At 38.2% G+C, this 14,770-nt stretch overlaps 2 protein-coding genes across 2 annotated transcripts; both read left to right on the top strand.

Annotated features, from left to right (window-relative positions):
* The first annotated feature begins 4,471 nt into the window (after positions 1–4,471).
* Positions 4,472–7,248, top strand: LOC116203480 (polyol transporter 5-like). The gene is made up of 4 exons (XM_031535214.1): positions 4,472–4,718; positions 5,259–5,605; positions 5,868–6,167; positions 6,320–7,248. Exons 1-4 carry the CDS (start codon positions 4,550–4,552, stop codon positions 7,142–7,144), a joined length of 1,641 nt encoding a protein of 546 aa, XP_031391074.1. The 5' UTR covers positions 4,472–4,549; the 3' UTR covers positions 7,145–7,248.
* Positions 7,249–10,267: 3,019 nt separating this feature from the next.
* LOC116203479 (polyol transporter 5-like) lies at positions 10,268–13,208 on the top strand. The gene is made up of 4 exons (XM_031535213.1): positions 10,268–10,502; positions 11,057–11,403; positions 11,619–11,918; positions 12,074–13,208. The coding sequence occupies exons 1-4, from the start codon at positions 10,334–10,336 to the stop codon at positions 12,896–12,898; spliced, it is 1,641 nt and encodes a 546-aa protein (XP_031391073.1). The 5' UTR covers positions 10,268–10,333; the 3' UTR covers positions 12,899–13,208.
* Positions 13,209–14,770: the final 1,562 nt, after the last annotated feature.

Genomic DNA, 14,770 nt, shown 5'->3' with positions numbered 1-14,770 from the left:
TTGGTCATCTTGAGATCACAAGGCACATGATTTCAAGCATGGCTCGGCCTCATTAGTTTCCGCTTAGTTTTCGACACTTGAATCTCTCCAATAAGATGCAATTGAGCTATCGTGTGAGAATGAGCCTAAAAAGGTGCTCCGCACGAGAAAATCCTCGTAAAGACCACAATGGTGCGTTAACTGAAGCTAGGATGACGATTTCTGCGACATGAAATGAGGATAGGAGTAGGGAAAGAAACCAAAAATCTAAATTGAATCGTTCAATCAAATTGAGTAAAAAAATAATAATTCTTAAATGGGTTCTATTTCAATTCAGTTTCTTTTAATAAAAAAGGGGCAATTAATCGTGATTCACCAAACTGAACCCCTTAATTAAAAAAAAATACTGAAGTAACTAAAAAAACTAAAAAAATTTAAAAATGAAATAACAAAAATCAAATATCCATTAGAAGTAACTTTAATTTACTTTTGACTCTAAGAATTACATCCAACCTAGCCGAACCATTAATTTTTATTTTGATTTTAATATTTTTAAGAAAATCCGATTAATATATCAATATTGGTTATTATTATTTTTATAATTTATACTTTATCTAATTAAGTCAAAAGGAGACACGGGAGTATCATTGAGAGTGTTTTGTAAAGTGTTTAAAAGATAGGCGTTGAATTGAAAAGCGTTTAAAAGATTTTACACACTACTTAGGGAATTATTTTTCAAACAAGATTAGTTTGGGAATAAATTTCCAAAAAAAATGTATTTTAGGGAAAAGCTCCACAAATGTGATAAAATAAAAAAATTTGAAAAAATGATAATTTTAAAAGAAAGAAAAAAATAAAAAGTTGACTTCTATAGCACAATTGACACAGGGAATCAACCGACGTGTAGTGGTCAGCGGGACGGTCTAACCTGCAACTAAAACTATATTTTGCGGGTCATCCCGTCTCGCTCACCTTTCATTAATAGCTACATGTAATAATCCGGAGACAGATTATATACGTATATACACACACGATGTGTCCATTATCATGTTAACGGTGATACATTTAATAAGTGATTTTTTACTTCTATTTTCAATTTTACGTGTTTAGTATTTCAGTTCAAAACTTAGCGTTTTGTACAATTACATCACTTAAATACTTGAATAGAAATAATAAATACTTATACTGAATGATCAAATGTCTGATGGTAACACATATATGTTTATTGTTACAGTGTTTGTCAGTGATTTTATTTTTTACACGTTTCTTTTAGTATATAAATTTTTTCAGCTGGAGAACGTGATGCGAAGGAAGAGTACAAAAATCGATTAATAATAATTGGAAGACAGTGAACAATTTGGTGGTATCGCTGGCGACACCGATCGACTTGGTCCTCAATTTGCACGTAGGATGACAAACCTCTTCTTGGCTGGTGCATGGCTGCCATTTTCCGCTTTCATTGGACCATTTTATTTCCCGATTTTCCGATGTCAAATCCAATTAGAAAATGACGGGTTAACTCGAATAATTTGGACATTCTGATTGTCAGGGCTTAATAATCCCTTTCCAATGCTACTCACAATAATCACTACCTTTTGTTTTGGTAAAATCACGAGATATTATCTATTTATTCATTAAAATCGATTGTTATACGATATCGCTTTATCGTGAGTATAAGGTACGACTTCCAATAAGTTTTGAACCCATACACAATTAGTAAATTTTTAAGACAACGGGGGCTCGTGTTAGCATTGAATCACATTTTCATGATTAATGATCAATCACTACTTCGACTATTATAATTCATAATTTTTTTTGCATGAATTTGAGGATTTTTCTGTTTTTGAATCTCTATAATAATATGCTCTGATTTTATTTATTTTTTTAACTAATTTAGGCACGACAAAAGATGTTTTCAAATAAGGAATAGGGAAAATATATGGATTATCAGAAAAAATAAAAAAATAAAAAACCAATTCAGGTTGTCGTTTTAGACACTTGCAAGTGACATTATCATTTAATTATAGAGAGATTATTATTCAACCAAAACAATATAGAGACATTAAAAAACAAACATTGAACTTTCCCCAAACTGTTTGGGTGTTAACAATACATAGATTTTTGTCATCATCTGGACATACTTCGTGTTCAATAAATTAATTAGTTTAATAGTCAATTAATAATGCCTGGTCCCTCGAGAATCCAGCTGTGCATGATTTTTCATTAGGGATAAAACTGTATTAGACTGCATCTCCACATTTTTTTAAAGAAAATTTTACGCTCTTTTAAGTTTTTCTCTTCTTTTATTTTTTTCATAAAGGAAAACTTATAGATATGTGCGTATATAAGCTGTATGAAATGTGTATATGTACGAGAAATTATTGATATTTATACGAATAATATATATGGTGGTTGAATTGTTATGACACTGAAACGCATAGCCAGTTAATTTGAAGTTATCAATTACGTGCGGCATTCTTGGCATGCGCTTCAACTTTTATACGTTGTATATGCAATGTCGATTTCCAATCTTAATTCCAGGAACATATGTTGGCCCCATTTCTTTGGTGTGGCTATTTGATGTTCTAATTATATCGTGTTCGTGTAAAACTGGCTAAACACAAACTGTACATAAATGATCTCTTTGCCTATCATCCTTTTATATCAAAGTATGACCTCTAGTTCACAAAAATCAAAGTATCAATCTTCCTTCTTTCCGATATGGGTAATTAAATTGTGTTTTATTGTAGTTTATATAAGATAAGCATGAAGTTATTTTCCCATCCAAGAAAAGAAAAAGTTGGCCAATATACCCGACTTACAAATTGATTGATGGCAAAACATTCCCTATATCTTCCTCCTTCTCCTTTCCATTTCCAAATAATGGCATATTCTTAAGCTCCAAAAAGAAAAAAAAACTACGTATTGAAAAACCTGTTGATAAACTAATCTGGATTGGTTGAAACGGTTTGGCATTTATTCCCCTTAAGTAAGGTCTCAAGTTCGGTCTTGTGAATGTAGATTAATCCACGCTGTGAAAGCTTTACTCCTTAGTGGGCTGACCCAGCTCGACTGAATTAGTCATGACCCAATTGGACTTCCGGATACCATGGTTCACACAAAAAAACCTATTAATATATAAGAAAACTTTACTAATGATTCTAATTCATCATAATAATGGGATGAGAAAAGCATAAGATTATTCAATTATATATAAGTTCATGGGACGATTACTGAAGAATTTCTCATTGATATACCATACAAGTAATGGGAAAGATAGTGTGATAATACATCAACAGATAGCACCCTCCTTATTTGACTAATACACCATTTTTATTCTGAATGGTATGAAATTACCCCATAATTTGGAGTCTGATGACTATGGTTTGACTCTCCAAATTACTTTATTAGTCTACTATTTCCAGGCCCACATCTTACCATTGAGAGGAAAAGCTCTTCTCTTTTTATCACAAATTACTTCATCACCCAAAATTATTTAAGAAAATATACCAAATAGTTGTATAATAGATAAAAGAGTTTTACACAAAAATTTCAAATATCCTTTATAGAGAGTTCAATTGCTCTTTTAACCATGCCGATGTCAAAATATAAAAAGCGTCAAATCTTCATGCTCAAATAAAATAGCTTTCACGGTGAACACAAATATAAATCGCTATAAATTAAGAAGGAATTCTAATCTTATACACCAATTATAAATTGGTTTATCATTGAAATATCTTAAATTTGTTAACGAGGATAGGAAAATCAAATCTGTTGGATGACACCTAAACCTCGAATGAAAAATATACAAGGCGAGTATCACCTATTTTTTAGATTTATTACACAAGGAATTATAGTTTAAATATATCTATTATTCTTTTAACCTAATAAAATAGTATGAAATTTACTTGTAAGAGGAATATGGAAGTTCGAGAATTGAAATTTATGGCAAAGTCTACCTATTTCTCTATGGCAAAGTCTACCGATTGCTTTAAATTAGTGTTTTTTCACACTACGTGGTAAGGTAAGATCACTCAAGAACTTCTTGATTAACAAAGAGATACAATGTTTTCACATGTGGGTACTGCTCGTGCAATATTGTCCTACATTGAAAATAAATGAATATGTGTTGGTTATTGATGTAATATAAAAATTCTCCAAATTTAATTATACCCGTTACAAAAAGTAACTTAAGTGAAATCTAAAAATGTTAGTCATAATACATTTAAAGCAATAGAATTACCAAAGAAAAACAATAAGATAACTATATATCCGCTATGTATAGGTATTGATACATGTGGATTAAAAACTTATCCAAAAGGAATTTGATTACAGTTATACATGAAGATAAAGCAAAACACCAGACAAAGAAGAAAATCTGGTAGAAATAATTATGTTACTAAGAAAATTCATTTTTGGAGAAATTCACTGTTCGAGATGATGTTAGCATTCAGTCATACATTGGCTCTGTCTGTATATCATACATGCTTTCTTCCGCACATATCCATAAGACTCGATTCACCCGTCTCTCTCTCTTCCTGTGTTGGAGAGCTTTGCTAATCTGAGAGAGATGGCAGCAAAGCAGCTGCAGGAAGCAGAGAGGAGAAATGGGGCAGCGTCGAACGCGAACTACGGGAAGTCGATCCAGGACTTCGACCCGCCGAAGAAGCCCAAGAGGAACAAGTTCGCCATGGCCTGCGCAATCTTGGCTTCCATGACTTCCATATTGCTTGGCTATGGTAACCACAAACTCGTTATCCACTGATTAATTCTCAACTATATAAACATCCGAGTTCGTTAGTAATTTCCTCATTTCTCCTCGGTTGCGGCGTATATCCTAATGAAACGGATTAAAAGCATAGTGTATTTTCTCGAAAGGATGTCAAGAGTTGAAAATTATCATATATTTAAGATCTTACTAAAATTAAGAAATGTTTTCAGTTAATTGAGACAAATTTCTCTTAAACATTGATTAGCCCCGACTTTTGAAATTTATTATTTGCTGCAATGATTTTCCTACTCGCGTTTTGATTGGGTGTTGTACGAAAGGTGTCGTCACTTTCCTCTTCCATGAACTGTGGAATTACAAACCAAAAGAGTTAAGCCCAATTTTTCATTGAATCATTGGAGATTTTATTTTTCTTTTTCCTCGGTGTTGGGATTTAAAATAAAGTAGAAAAATATTTATAACCCCATGATAATAATCATTTTGACGACGTTCTATATTTATACATACATTTTTTTTTTGTAAAATAAAAATTGTGTGTTTTTGTGGACAGATATTGGTGTCATGAGTGGGGCAGTGATTTTCATAAGGAAGGATATCAAGATGACCTATGTCAAGGAGGAGGTTCTCATGGGAATCCTCGACGTCTACTCACTCGTTGGCTCAGCGGCAGCCGGTAGGACCTCCGACTGGATTGGCCGCAGGTACACCATTGTACTTGCCGGGGCCATCTTCTTTGTCGGAGCCCTCCTCATGGGCTTTGCCACAAACTACGCTTTTCTCATGTTCGGGCGCTTCGTTGCTGGGGTCGGCGTCGGTTACGCCCTCATGATTGCTCCTGTCTACACCGCTGAGGTCTCCCCAGCTTCCGCTAGGGGCTTCCTCACTTCATTCCCAGAGGTATTCTCTCCGACTTTAATTTTTTCATTTTTGGTTAAAGGAGGCCCGTGTGCCTAGTTGAAATACAAATTTTAATAGCTAATAAAATGGAACAAGTAATCTCACTGATATCGAACTTGACCAGGCGAGAACGTGCACCATTGCACTACACTTTTGTTTTGCTATGTATGTTCTTTCCCGTTTCCTACCGAAAAAAGGAAGGCATGTTCTTCCGAGGTCCCTAAGCACATTTAACTGAGAAACTGAATGAAAATGCTCTCAGGTCTTCATCAACGTTGGAATTCTCCTCGGATATGTGTCGAACTATGCCTTCTCGAAGCTGCCACAAAACCTGGGATGGCGGTTCATGCTCGGAATCGGGGTGCTTCCATCAATGGCGATTGGATTCAGCATCATGGCCATGCCAGAGTCTCCTCGTTGGCTCGTAATGCAGGGTCGTCTAGGGGATGCAAAGCGGGTCCTCCACAAGACCTCTGACTCCAAGGAGGAAGCCGAGTTACGCCTCGTCGATATTAAGGAAGCCGCCGGCATCCCCCAGCAGTGTGAAGACGATGTTGTTCAGGTGAGATACGCTAAGACAAAATCATTTTGGTGTTTATTTTTGCTAACACGAGTCGAGTTTTACCCAGTACATGTAACTAAACGTTTCCATTTTAAGTCGAAAAAAGTGTTTTAAGTCGAAATCTTTGTGCCGGCCCTGCTTGGGGAGTGCAGGTACCAAAGAGGAACAAGGGGTCCGGGGTGTGGAGGGAGCTGTTCCTCCACCCGACTCCGGCGGTGCTGCACATACTGATCACCGGTGTGGGGATCCACTTCTTCCAACAGGCGTCGGGGATCGACGCGGTGGTCCTCTACAGCCCGGAGATCTTCACCAGGGCTGGCATTACCAACTCTGACCTTAAGCTCCTCGCCACGATCTGCGTCGGCTTCGTCAAGACATCGTCCATCCTCATCGCCACCTTCCTCCTCGATCGCCTCGGCCGCCGCCCGCTCCTTTTGAGCAGTGTCACCGGGATGATAGGCTCCCTCGTCTCTCTCGCCGTCTGCCTCACCATGATCGACCAGAGCTCCACGAAGCTCATGTGGGCCATCGTCCTCGCCCTCCTCTCCACCCTATCCTACGTCGCCTTCTTCTCCATCGGGATGGGGCCCATCACGTGGGTCTACAGCTCCGAAATCTTCCCGCTCCGCCTCCGAGCCCAAGGCTGCGCCGCCGGGGTCCTCGTGAACCGCGTCACCAGCGGCGTCCTCACCATGACCTTCCTCTCCCTCAACAGGGCCATCACCATCGGTGGCGCCTTATTCCTCTACGCCGCCATGGCCGCCGCCGCCTGGGCTTTCTTCTACACGATGATGCCGGAGACACAGGGGAGGACGCTGGAGGAGATGGAGAAGCTCTTTGGCCGATTCTTCCGGTGGAGGACGTCGCTAAGGGACCTCCAAGAGGAGGACAAGAAGGAGGTTAATGGTAACGTTGACGGCAGCCGTAGAGGGGAGGTCCAGTTGGGTGAGGGTACAAATGGCAATAGGCAAGGTTAGGCAAGGGCAATTCGGTAAATATGGGTGGCAAGCGATATATATTGTCGATGATGATGAAGAAATTAAATTATGGAAGAGAAGTCATCGAAAAAGATTATGGAAAAGGAAAAGAAAAATCATTTCAACCGAAAGGTGAAAAATGATAGAAAATTGGAAAATTAGGATGAAAAATTCCGTTCGCCGTTTTAGGGGGTAAAATTTACATTTTTCAAATTCCGAGACTTGTTATCAGTGAAATGGCTTCTCAATCATGTAATGAAATTATATTGACAAAATTGAAAATTATCGCAAGCCTTTCGATATTATTAACTCTCCATTTAGGGTGTCACTTTCTCGGGTACTTCCGAACTTTCTTGCTTGGGGTGAGGCAAAAAGAGTTTCTACATACATGTTTGTCATCTCATCTTCTCTAAGTCCATCTGCGTTTTATTGTATGATTTAAGTTGTATTAATTTGTTTCGATCAGCCCTGTCATCGCCAGGATGTCACTACTACATTTGGTCTCGTTTTCATGGCCATTGAACTCTTTAGGAAATTGGTGGTCAAAAAAATACAGTCCCTTTTGGACTTTTCCATGATGTGATGTCTACATATTCCTTCACACAGTACCGAGAAAAAAATGTTTCTAGTTCTTCTATATAATTAAAATATTTTTTTAATATTTTGTTAAAGGTGGTCAAGTAAAATCGCTAAGTGGAAAGACCAATTACTACTACTTTTATTTTTAGTCATTTTTTGTAGGATGAAAAGTCAAAGAATTTAGAGAAGAGAAAGGGGTAAGGCACTTGCACTGCTATTGCAATAATTTTCCTGCCAAGAAAACTCCAAAGATATTTAATTTATAAAAAAAATGAAGGGGGCAAGATTGCTTCGTCACGAGATACCGATATGTTGGACTTCTATCTCATGAAATATTAAACTCGCATCTTTTTCATTGTTAAGAAATTCATAAAATTATGCAATCAAAATCCATATTATGATGAAATCAAGATTTGCATGTGTAGATTCTAACCCAAGGAGATACATTTCCTAAAATATTGGGAGAGAGAAAATCAAGTTGACATTATCTTAATTTTTGTGCAATCCAAATTATTGATTGTTTATCGAAATGCCAAAAGCCAATGAACAAAATGATAATATATTGAGAGGGCACAAAAGATTCCAGAATCCAAATTTATATATCAAACCGAAAATGATTTAATTAAGTCTATCTTAGGAAACCAAACCGAAGAAAAATTATCTATTTTATACATTTCCTTGGAAAGTAATATAAACCTCAGAAACCGAAAAGGGGGTGTTTGATGAAAGTATTTACACTAAGAAAGAGGGAAAAATCGTAACCCTCGATTCTCGGAGGAATTTACATGTAATGCCACTCTCTTACTTTTTTTTCTTTTTTCTTTTTTCGAGCGTATAACTTGGTATTCAGAAATCCAATACGTTCTGGCTAATTCAGTCGGGAGATCGAGTATTAAAAGTTATTTTCCCTCTCAATAAGTGCGCTTTTCGGGATTCGAACTTGTATTCTCATCCTTAGGGGGTGAGCTGCTTACCACTCAACCAATACTTTTGTTGATTGCACTCTCTTCCTTTTATATGTAAGAATTAAGACAAAGGGAGGATGTAAATATATGAGAACCGACGGAGCTGCGTCTGCTCGTTATGAATGACAGCTCCATCGGAGTTTGGAGACGATGAAGATGACATATCTATTGACAGGTTCGTTCATTCATTAGCAAGTGGGCACTTTGCTTTGTTTCAAAAATTTCTATTGTGTTTTCTTAATCAAATTTCGTCTCTATTCATCCATTTTAGTCGCAAAAAAGATATTCTTTTTAGCGCGTACCATTGTATTCAAAAGCTCAATGAGTCCTGATTAATTTAATTTAATTCGGATAAAACTCTCACAGTCAAGAATTTTCTCATTCACAATACTCAAACCGAAAACCTTATTTAAGGGGAGCAACCGTCGAATCGCTTCAACACACTCTTATTTGGTCACAACAAACATTCCTTAAAATTCTATGATGCGATCCCTGAGAATCTATCGTGTCGTCAAAGCGGACGACCCATGTTTATATCACAAATTACTTCATCACCCAAAATTATTTAAGAAAGTATACCAAATAGTTGTATAATAGATAAAAGAGTTTTACACAAAAATTTCAAATCTCCTTTATATAGGGTTCAATTGCTCTTTTAACCATGTCGATGTCAAAATATAAAAAGCGTCAAATCTTCATACTCAAATAAAATAGCTTTCACAGCTTTCACGGTGAACACAAATATAAATCGCTATAAATTAAGAAGGAATTCTTGAATCTTATACACCAATTATAAATTGGTTTATCATTGAAATATCTTAAATTTGCTAACAAGGATAGGAAAATCAAATCTGTTGGATGACACCTAAACATCGAATGAAAAATATACAAGGCGAGTATCACCTATTTGTTAGATTTATTACACAAGGAATTATAGTTTAAATATATCTATTATTCTTTTAACCTAATAAAATAGTATGAAATTTACTTGTAAGAGGAATATGGAAGTTCGAGAATTGAAATTTATGGCAAAGTCTACCTATTGCTTTAAATTAGTGTTTCTTCACGCTACGTGGTAAGGTAGGATCACTCAAAAACTTCTCGATTAACACAGAAATGCAATGTTTTCACACATGGGTACTCCTCGTGCAATATTGTCCTACATTGAAAATAAATGAATATGTGTTGGTTATTGATGTAATATAAAAATTCTCCAAATTTAATTACACCCGTTACAAAAAGTAACTTAAGTGAAATCTAAAAATGTTAGTTATATAATACATTTAAAGCAATAGAATTACCAAAGAAAAACAATAAGATAACTATATATCCGCTATGTATAGATATTTATACATGTGGATTAAAAACTTATCCAAAAGGAATTTGATTACAGTTATACATGAAGATAAAGCAAAACACCAGATAAAGAAGAAAATCTGGTAGAAATAATTATGTTACTAAGAAAATTCATTTTTGGAGAAATTCACGGTCCGAGATGATGTTAGCATTCAGTCATACAGTGGCTCTGTCTATATATCATACATGCTTTCTTCCGCACATATCCATAAGACTCTATTCACTCTCTCTCTCTCTCTCTCTCTCTCTCTCTCTTCCTGTGTTGGAGAGCTTTGCTAATCTGAGAGAGATGGCAGCAGAGCAGCTGCAGGAAGCAGAGAGGAGAAATGGGGCAGCGTCGAACGCGAACTACGGGAAGTCGATCCAGGACTTCGACCCGCCGAAGAAGCCCAAGAGGAACAAGTTCGCCATGGCCTGCGCAATCTTGGCTTCCATGACTTCCATATTGCTTGGCTATGGTAACCACAAACTCGTTATCCACTGATTAATTCTCAACTATATAAACATCCGAGTTCGTTAGTAATTTCCTCATTTCTCCTCGGTTGCGGCGTATATCCTAATGAAACGGATTAAAAGCACAGTGTATTTTCTCGAAAGGATGTCAAGAGTTGAAAATTATCATATCTTTAAGATCTTACTTAAATTAAGAGATGTTTTCAGTTAATTGAGACAAATTTCTCTTAAACATTAACTAGCCCCGACTTTTGAAACTTATTATTTGCTGCAATGATTTTCCTACTCGCGTTTTGATTGGGTGTTGTACGAAAGGTGTCGTCACTTTCCTCTTCCATGAACTGTGGAATTACAAACCAAAAGAGTGTATTCTAAGCCCAACTTTTCATTGAATCATTGGAGATTTTATTTTTCCTTTTCCTCGGTGTTGGGATTTAAAATAAAGTTGAAAAATATTTATAACCCCATGATAATAATCATTTTGACGACGTTCTATATTTTATACATACATATTTTTTTTTTTGTAAAATAAAAATTTGTGTGTTTTTGTTGTGGACAGATATTGGTGTCATGAGTGGGGCAGTGATTTTCATAAGGAAGGATATCAAGATGACCTATGTCCAGGAAGAGGTTCTCATGGGAATTCTAAACGTCTACTCACTCGTTGGCTCAGCAGCAGCCGGCAGGACCTCCGACTGGATCGGTCGCAGGTACACCATTGTACTCGCCGGGGCCATCTTCTTTGTCGGAGCCCTCCTCATGGGCTTTGCCACAAACTACGCTTTCCTCATGTTCGGGCGCTTCGTTGCTGGGGTCGGCGTCGGTTACGCCCTCATGATTGCTCCTGTCTACACCGCTGAGGTCTCCCCGGCTTCCGCCAGGGGATTCCTCACTTCATTCCCAGAGGTATTCTCTCCGGCTTTAATTTTTTCATTTTCGGTTAAAGGGGGGACTGTGTGCCTAGTTGAAATAAAAATGTTAATAAATAAGGGTACCGCCGCACTACACACCCTTTTTTTATATGTATGTTCTTTCCCGTTTCATGCCGAAAAAAAGGAAGGCATGTTCTTCCGTGGTCCCTAAACACACTTAACTGAGAAACTGAATGAAAATGCTCTCAGGTCTTCATCAACGGTGGAATACTCCTCGGATATGTGTCGAACTATGCCTTCTCGAAGCTGCCACAGCACCTGGGATGGCGGTTCATGCTCGGGATCGGGGCGCTTCCGTCAATGGCGATTGGATTCAGCATCATGGCCATGCCAGAGTCTCCTCGTTGGCTCGTAATGCAGGGTCGTCTAGGGGATGCAAAGCGGGTCCTCTTCAAGACCTCTGACTCCAAGGAGGAAGCCGAGCTGCGCCTCGCCGATATTAAGGAAGCCGCCGGGATCCCCCAGCTGTGTGAAGACGATGTCGTTCAGGTGAGATACGCTAAGACAAAATCATTTTGGTGTTTTTTTTTTGTTAAACACCGAGTCGAGTTTTACCCGGTACATGTAACTAAACGTTTTCATTTTAAGTCGAAAAAAGTGTTTTAAGTCGAAATCTTTGTGCCGGCCCTGCTTGGGGAGTGCAGGTACCAAAGAGGAACAAGGGGTCCGGGGTGTGGAGGGAGCTGTTCCTCCGCCCGACTCCGGCGGTGCTGCACATACTGATCACCGGCGTGGGGATCCACTTCTTCCAGCAGGCGTCGGGGATCGACGCGGTGGTCCTCTACAGCCCGGAGATCTTCACCAGGGCTGGCATTACCAACTCCGACCTTAAGCTCCTCGCCACGATCTGCGTCGGCTTCGTCAAGACATCGTCCATCCTCATCGCCACCTTCCTCCTCGACCGCCTCGGCCGCCGCCCGCTCCTCCTGAGCAGTGTCGCCGGGATGATAGGCTCCCTCGTCTCCCTCGCCGTCTGCCTCACCATCATCGACCAGAGCTCCACGAAACTCATGTGGGCCATCGTCCTCGCCCTCCTCTCCACCCTGTCCTACGTCGCCTTCTTCTCCATCGGGATGGGGCCCATCACGTGGGTCTACAGCTCCGAAATCTTCCCGCTCCGCCTCCGGGCCCAGGGCTGCGCCGCCGGGGTCCTCGTGAACCGCGTCACCAGCGGCGTCCTCACCATGACCTTCCTCTCCCTCAACAGGGCCATCACCATCGGTGGCGCCTTCTTCCTCTACGCCGCCATCGCCGCCGCCGCCTGGGCTTTCTTCTACACGATGATGCCGGAGACGCAGGGGAGGACGCTGGAGGAGATGGAGAAGCTCTTCGGCCGATTCTTCCGGTGGAAGACGTCGCTGAGGGACCTCCAAGAGGAGGACAAGAAGGCGGTTAACGGTAACGTTGACGGCGGCCGTAGGGGGGAGGTCCAGTTGGGTGAGGGTACAAATGGTAATAGGCAGGGTTAGGCAAGGGCAATTCGGTAAATATAGGTGGCAAGCGATATATATTGTCGATGATGATGATGAAGAAATTAAATTATGGAAGAGAAGTCATCGAAAAAGATTATGGAAAAGGAAAAGAAAAATCATTTCAACCGAAAAGGGGAAAAAATGATAGAAAATTAGAAAATTAGGATGAAAAATTCCGGTCGCCATTTTAGTGGGTAAAATTTACATTTTTCAATTTTCGAGACTTGTTATCAGTGAAATGGCTTCTCAATCATGTAATGAAATTATATTGACAAAATTGGAAATTATCGCAAGTCTTTCGATACTATTAACTCTCCATTTAAGGTGTCACTTTCTCGGGTACTTCCGAACTTTCTTGCTTGGGGTGAGGCAAAAAGAGTTTCTAAATGTATACTTTGTCATCTCATCTTGTAATATATTAATTTATATTTTAAAACACTCGATGATTGTTGTCCATCTGTGTTTTATTATATGATTTAAGTATTATTAATTTGTTTCGATCAGACCTGTCATCGCCAAGATATCACTACTACATTTGGTCTCGTTTTCATGGCCATTGAACTCTTTAGGAAACAGGTCAAAAAAATATAGGCCCTTTTAGACTTTTCCATGATGTCATGTACACACATATTCCTTTACACTGTCCCCAGAAAAAAAATGTTTCTTGTTCTTCTATATAATTAAAATAATTTTTTTACTATTTTGTTGACCACGAAGGTGGTCAAGTAAAATCGCTAAGTGAAAAGACCAATTACTACTACTTTTATTTTTAGTCATTTTTTAAGGATGAAAAAGTCAAGAATTTAGAGAAGAAAAAGGGGTAAGACACTTGCACTGCTATTGCAATAATTTTCCTACCAAGAAAACTCCAAAGATATTTAATATAAAAAAAAATGAAGGGGGCAAGATTGCTTCGTCACGAGATACCGATATGTTGGGCTTCTATCTCGTGAAATATTAGACTCGCATCTTTTTCGTTGTTAAGAAATTCATAAAATTATGCAATCAAAATTCATATTATGATGAAATCAAGATTTGCATGTGTAGGTTCTAACCCAAGGAGATACATTTCTTAAAATAGTGGGAGAGAGAAAATCAAGTTGACTTTATCTTAATTTTTGTGCAATCCAAATTATTGATTGTCTCATCGAAATGCCAAAAGCCAATGAACAAAATGATAATATATTGAGAGGGCACAAAAGATTCCAGAATCCAAATTTATATATCAAACCGACAATGATTTAATTAAGTCTATCTTAGGAAACCAAACCAAAGAAAAATTATCTATTTTATGCATTTCCTTGGAAAGTAATATAAACCTCGGAAACCGAAAAGGAGGTGTTTGATGAAAGTATTTACATTAAGAAAGAGGGGAAAATCATCACCCTCGATTCTTGGAGGAATTTACATGTAATGCCACTCTCTTACTACTTTTTTTTTTTTCGATGTATATCTTGGTATTCAAAAATCTAATGGGTTCTGACTAATTCAGTCGAAAAATCGAGTATTAAAGGTTATTCTCCCTCCCAATAAGTGCGATTCCCAAGATTCAAACTTGTGTTTTCCGGGATGAACTACTTACCACTCAACCAACATTTTGGTTGATTGTCACTCTCTTCCTTTTATATGTAAGAATTAAGACAAAAGGAGGATGGTAATATATGAGAACTGACGGAGCTGCTTCTGCTCGTTACTGATGAAAGCTCCATCGGAGTTTGGAGACGATGAAGATGACATATCTATTGACAGGTCCGTTCATTCATTAGCAAGTGGGCACTTTGCTTTGTTTCAAAAATTTTTGTTGTGTTTTCTTAATCAAATTTCGTCTCTGTTCATCCATTTTAGTCGCAAAAAAGATTTTCTTTTTAG

This window comes from Punica granatum, chromosome 4 (genome assembly GCF_007655135.1).
Source record: "Punica granatum isolate Tunisia-2019 chromosome 4, ASM765513v2, whole genome shotgun sequence".
In the NCBI taxonomy this organism is placed as follows: Eukaryota; Viridiplantae; Streptophyta; class Magnoliopsida; order Myrtales; family Lythraceae; genus Punica; species Punica granatum.
Note: the sequence above shows the minus strand (reverse complement) of the source record. Positions and strands in the feature narration are given on the sequence as shown.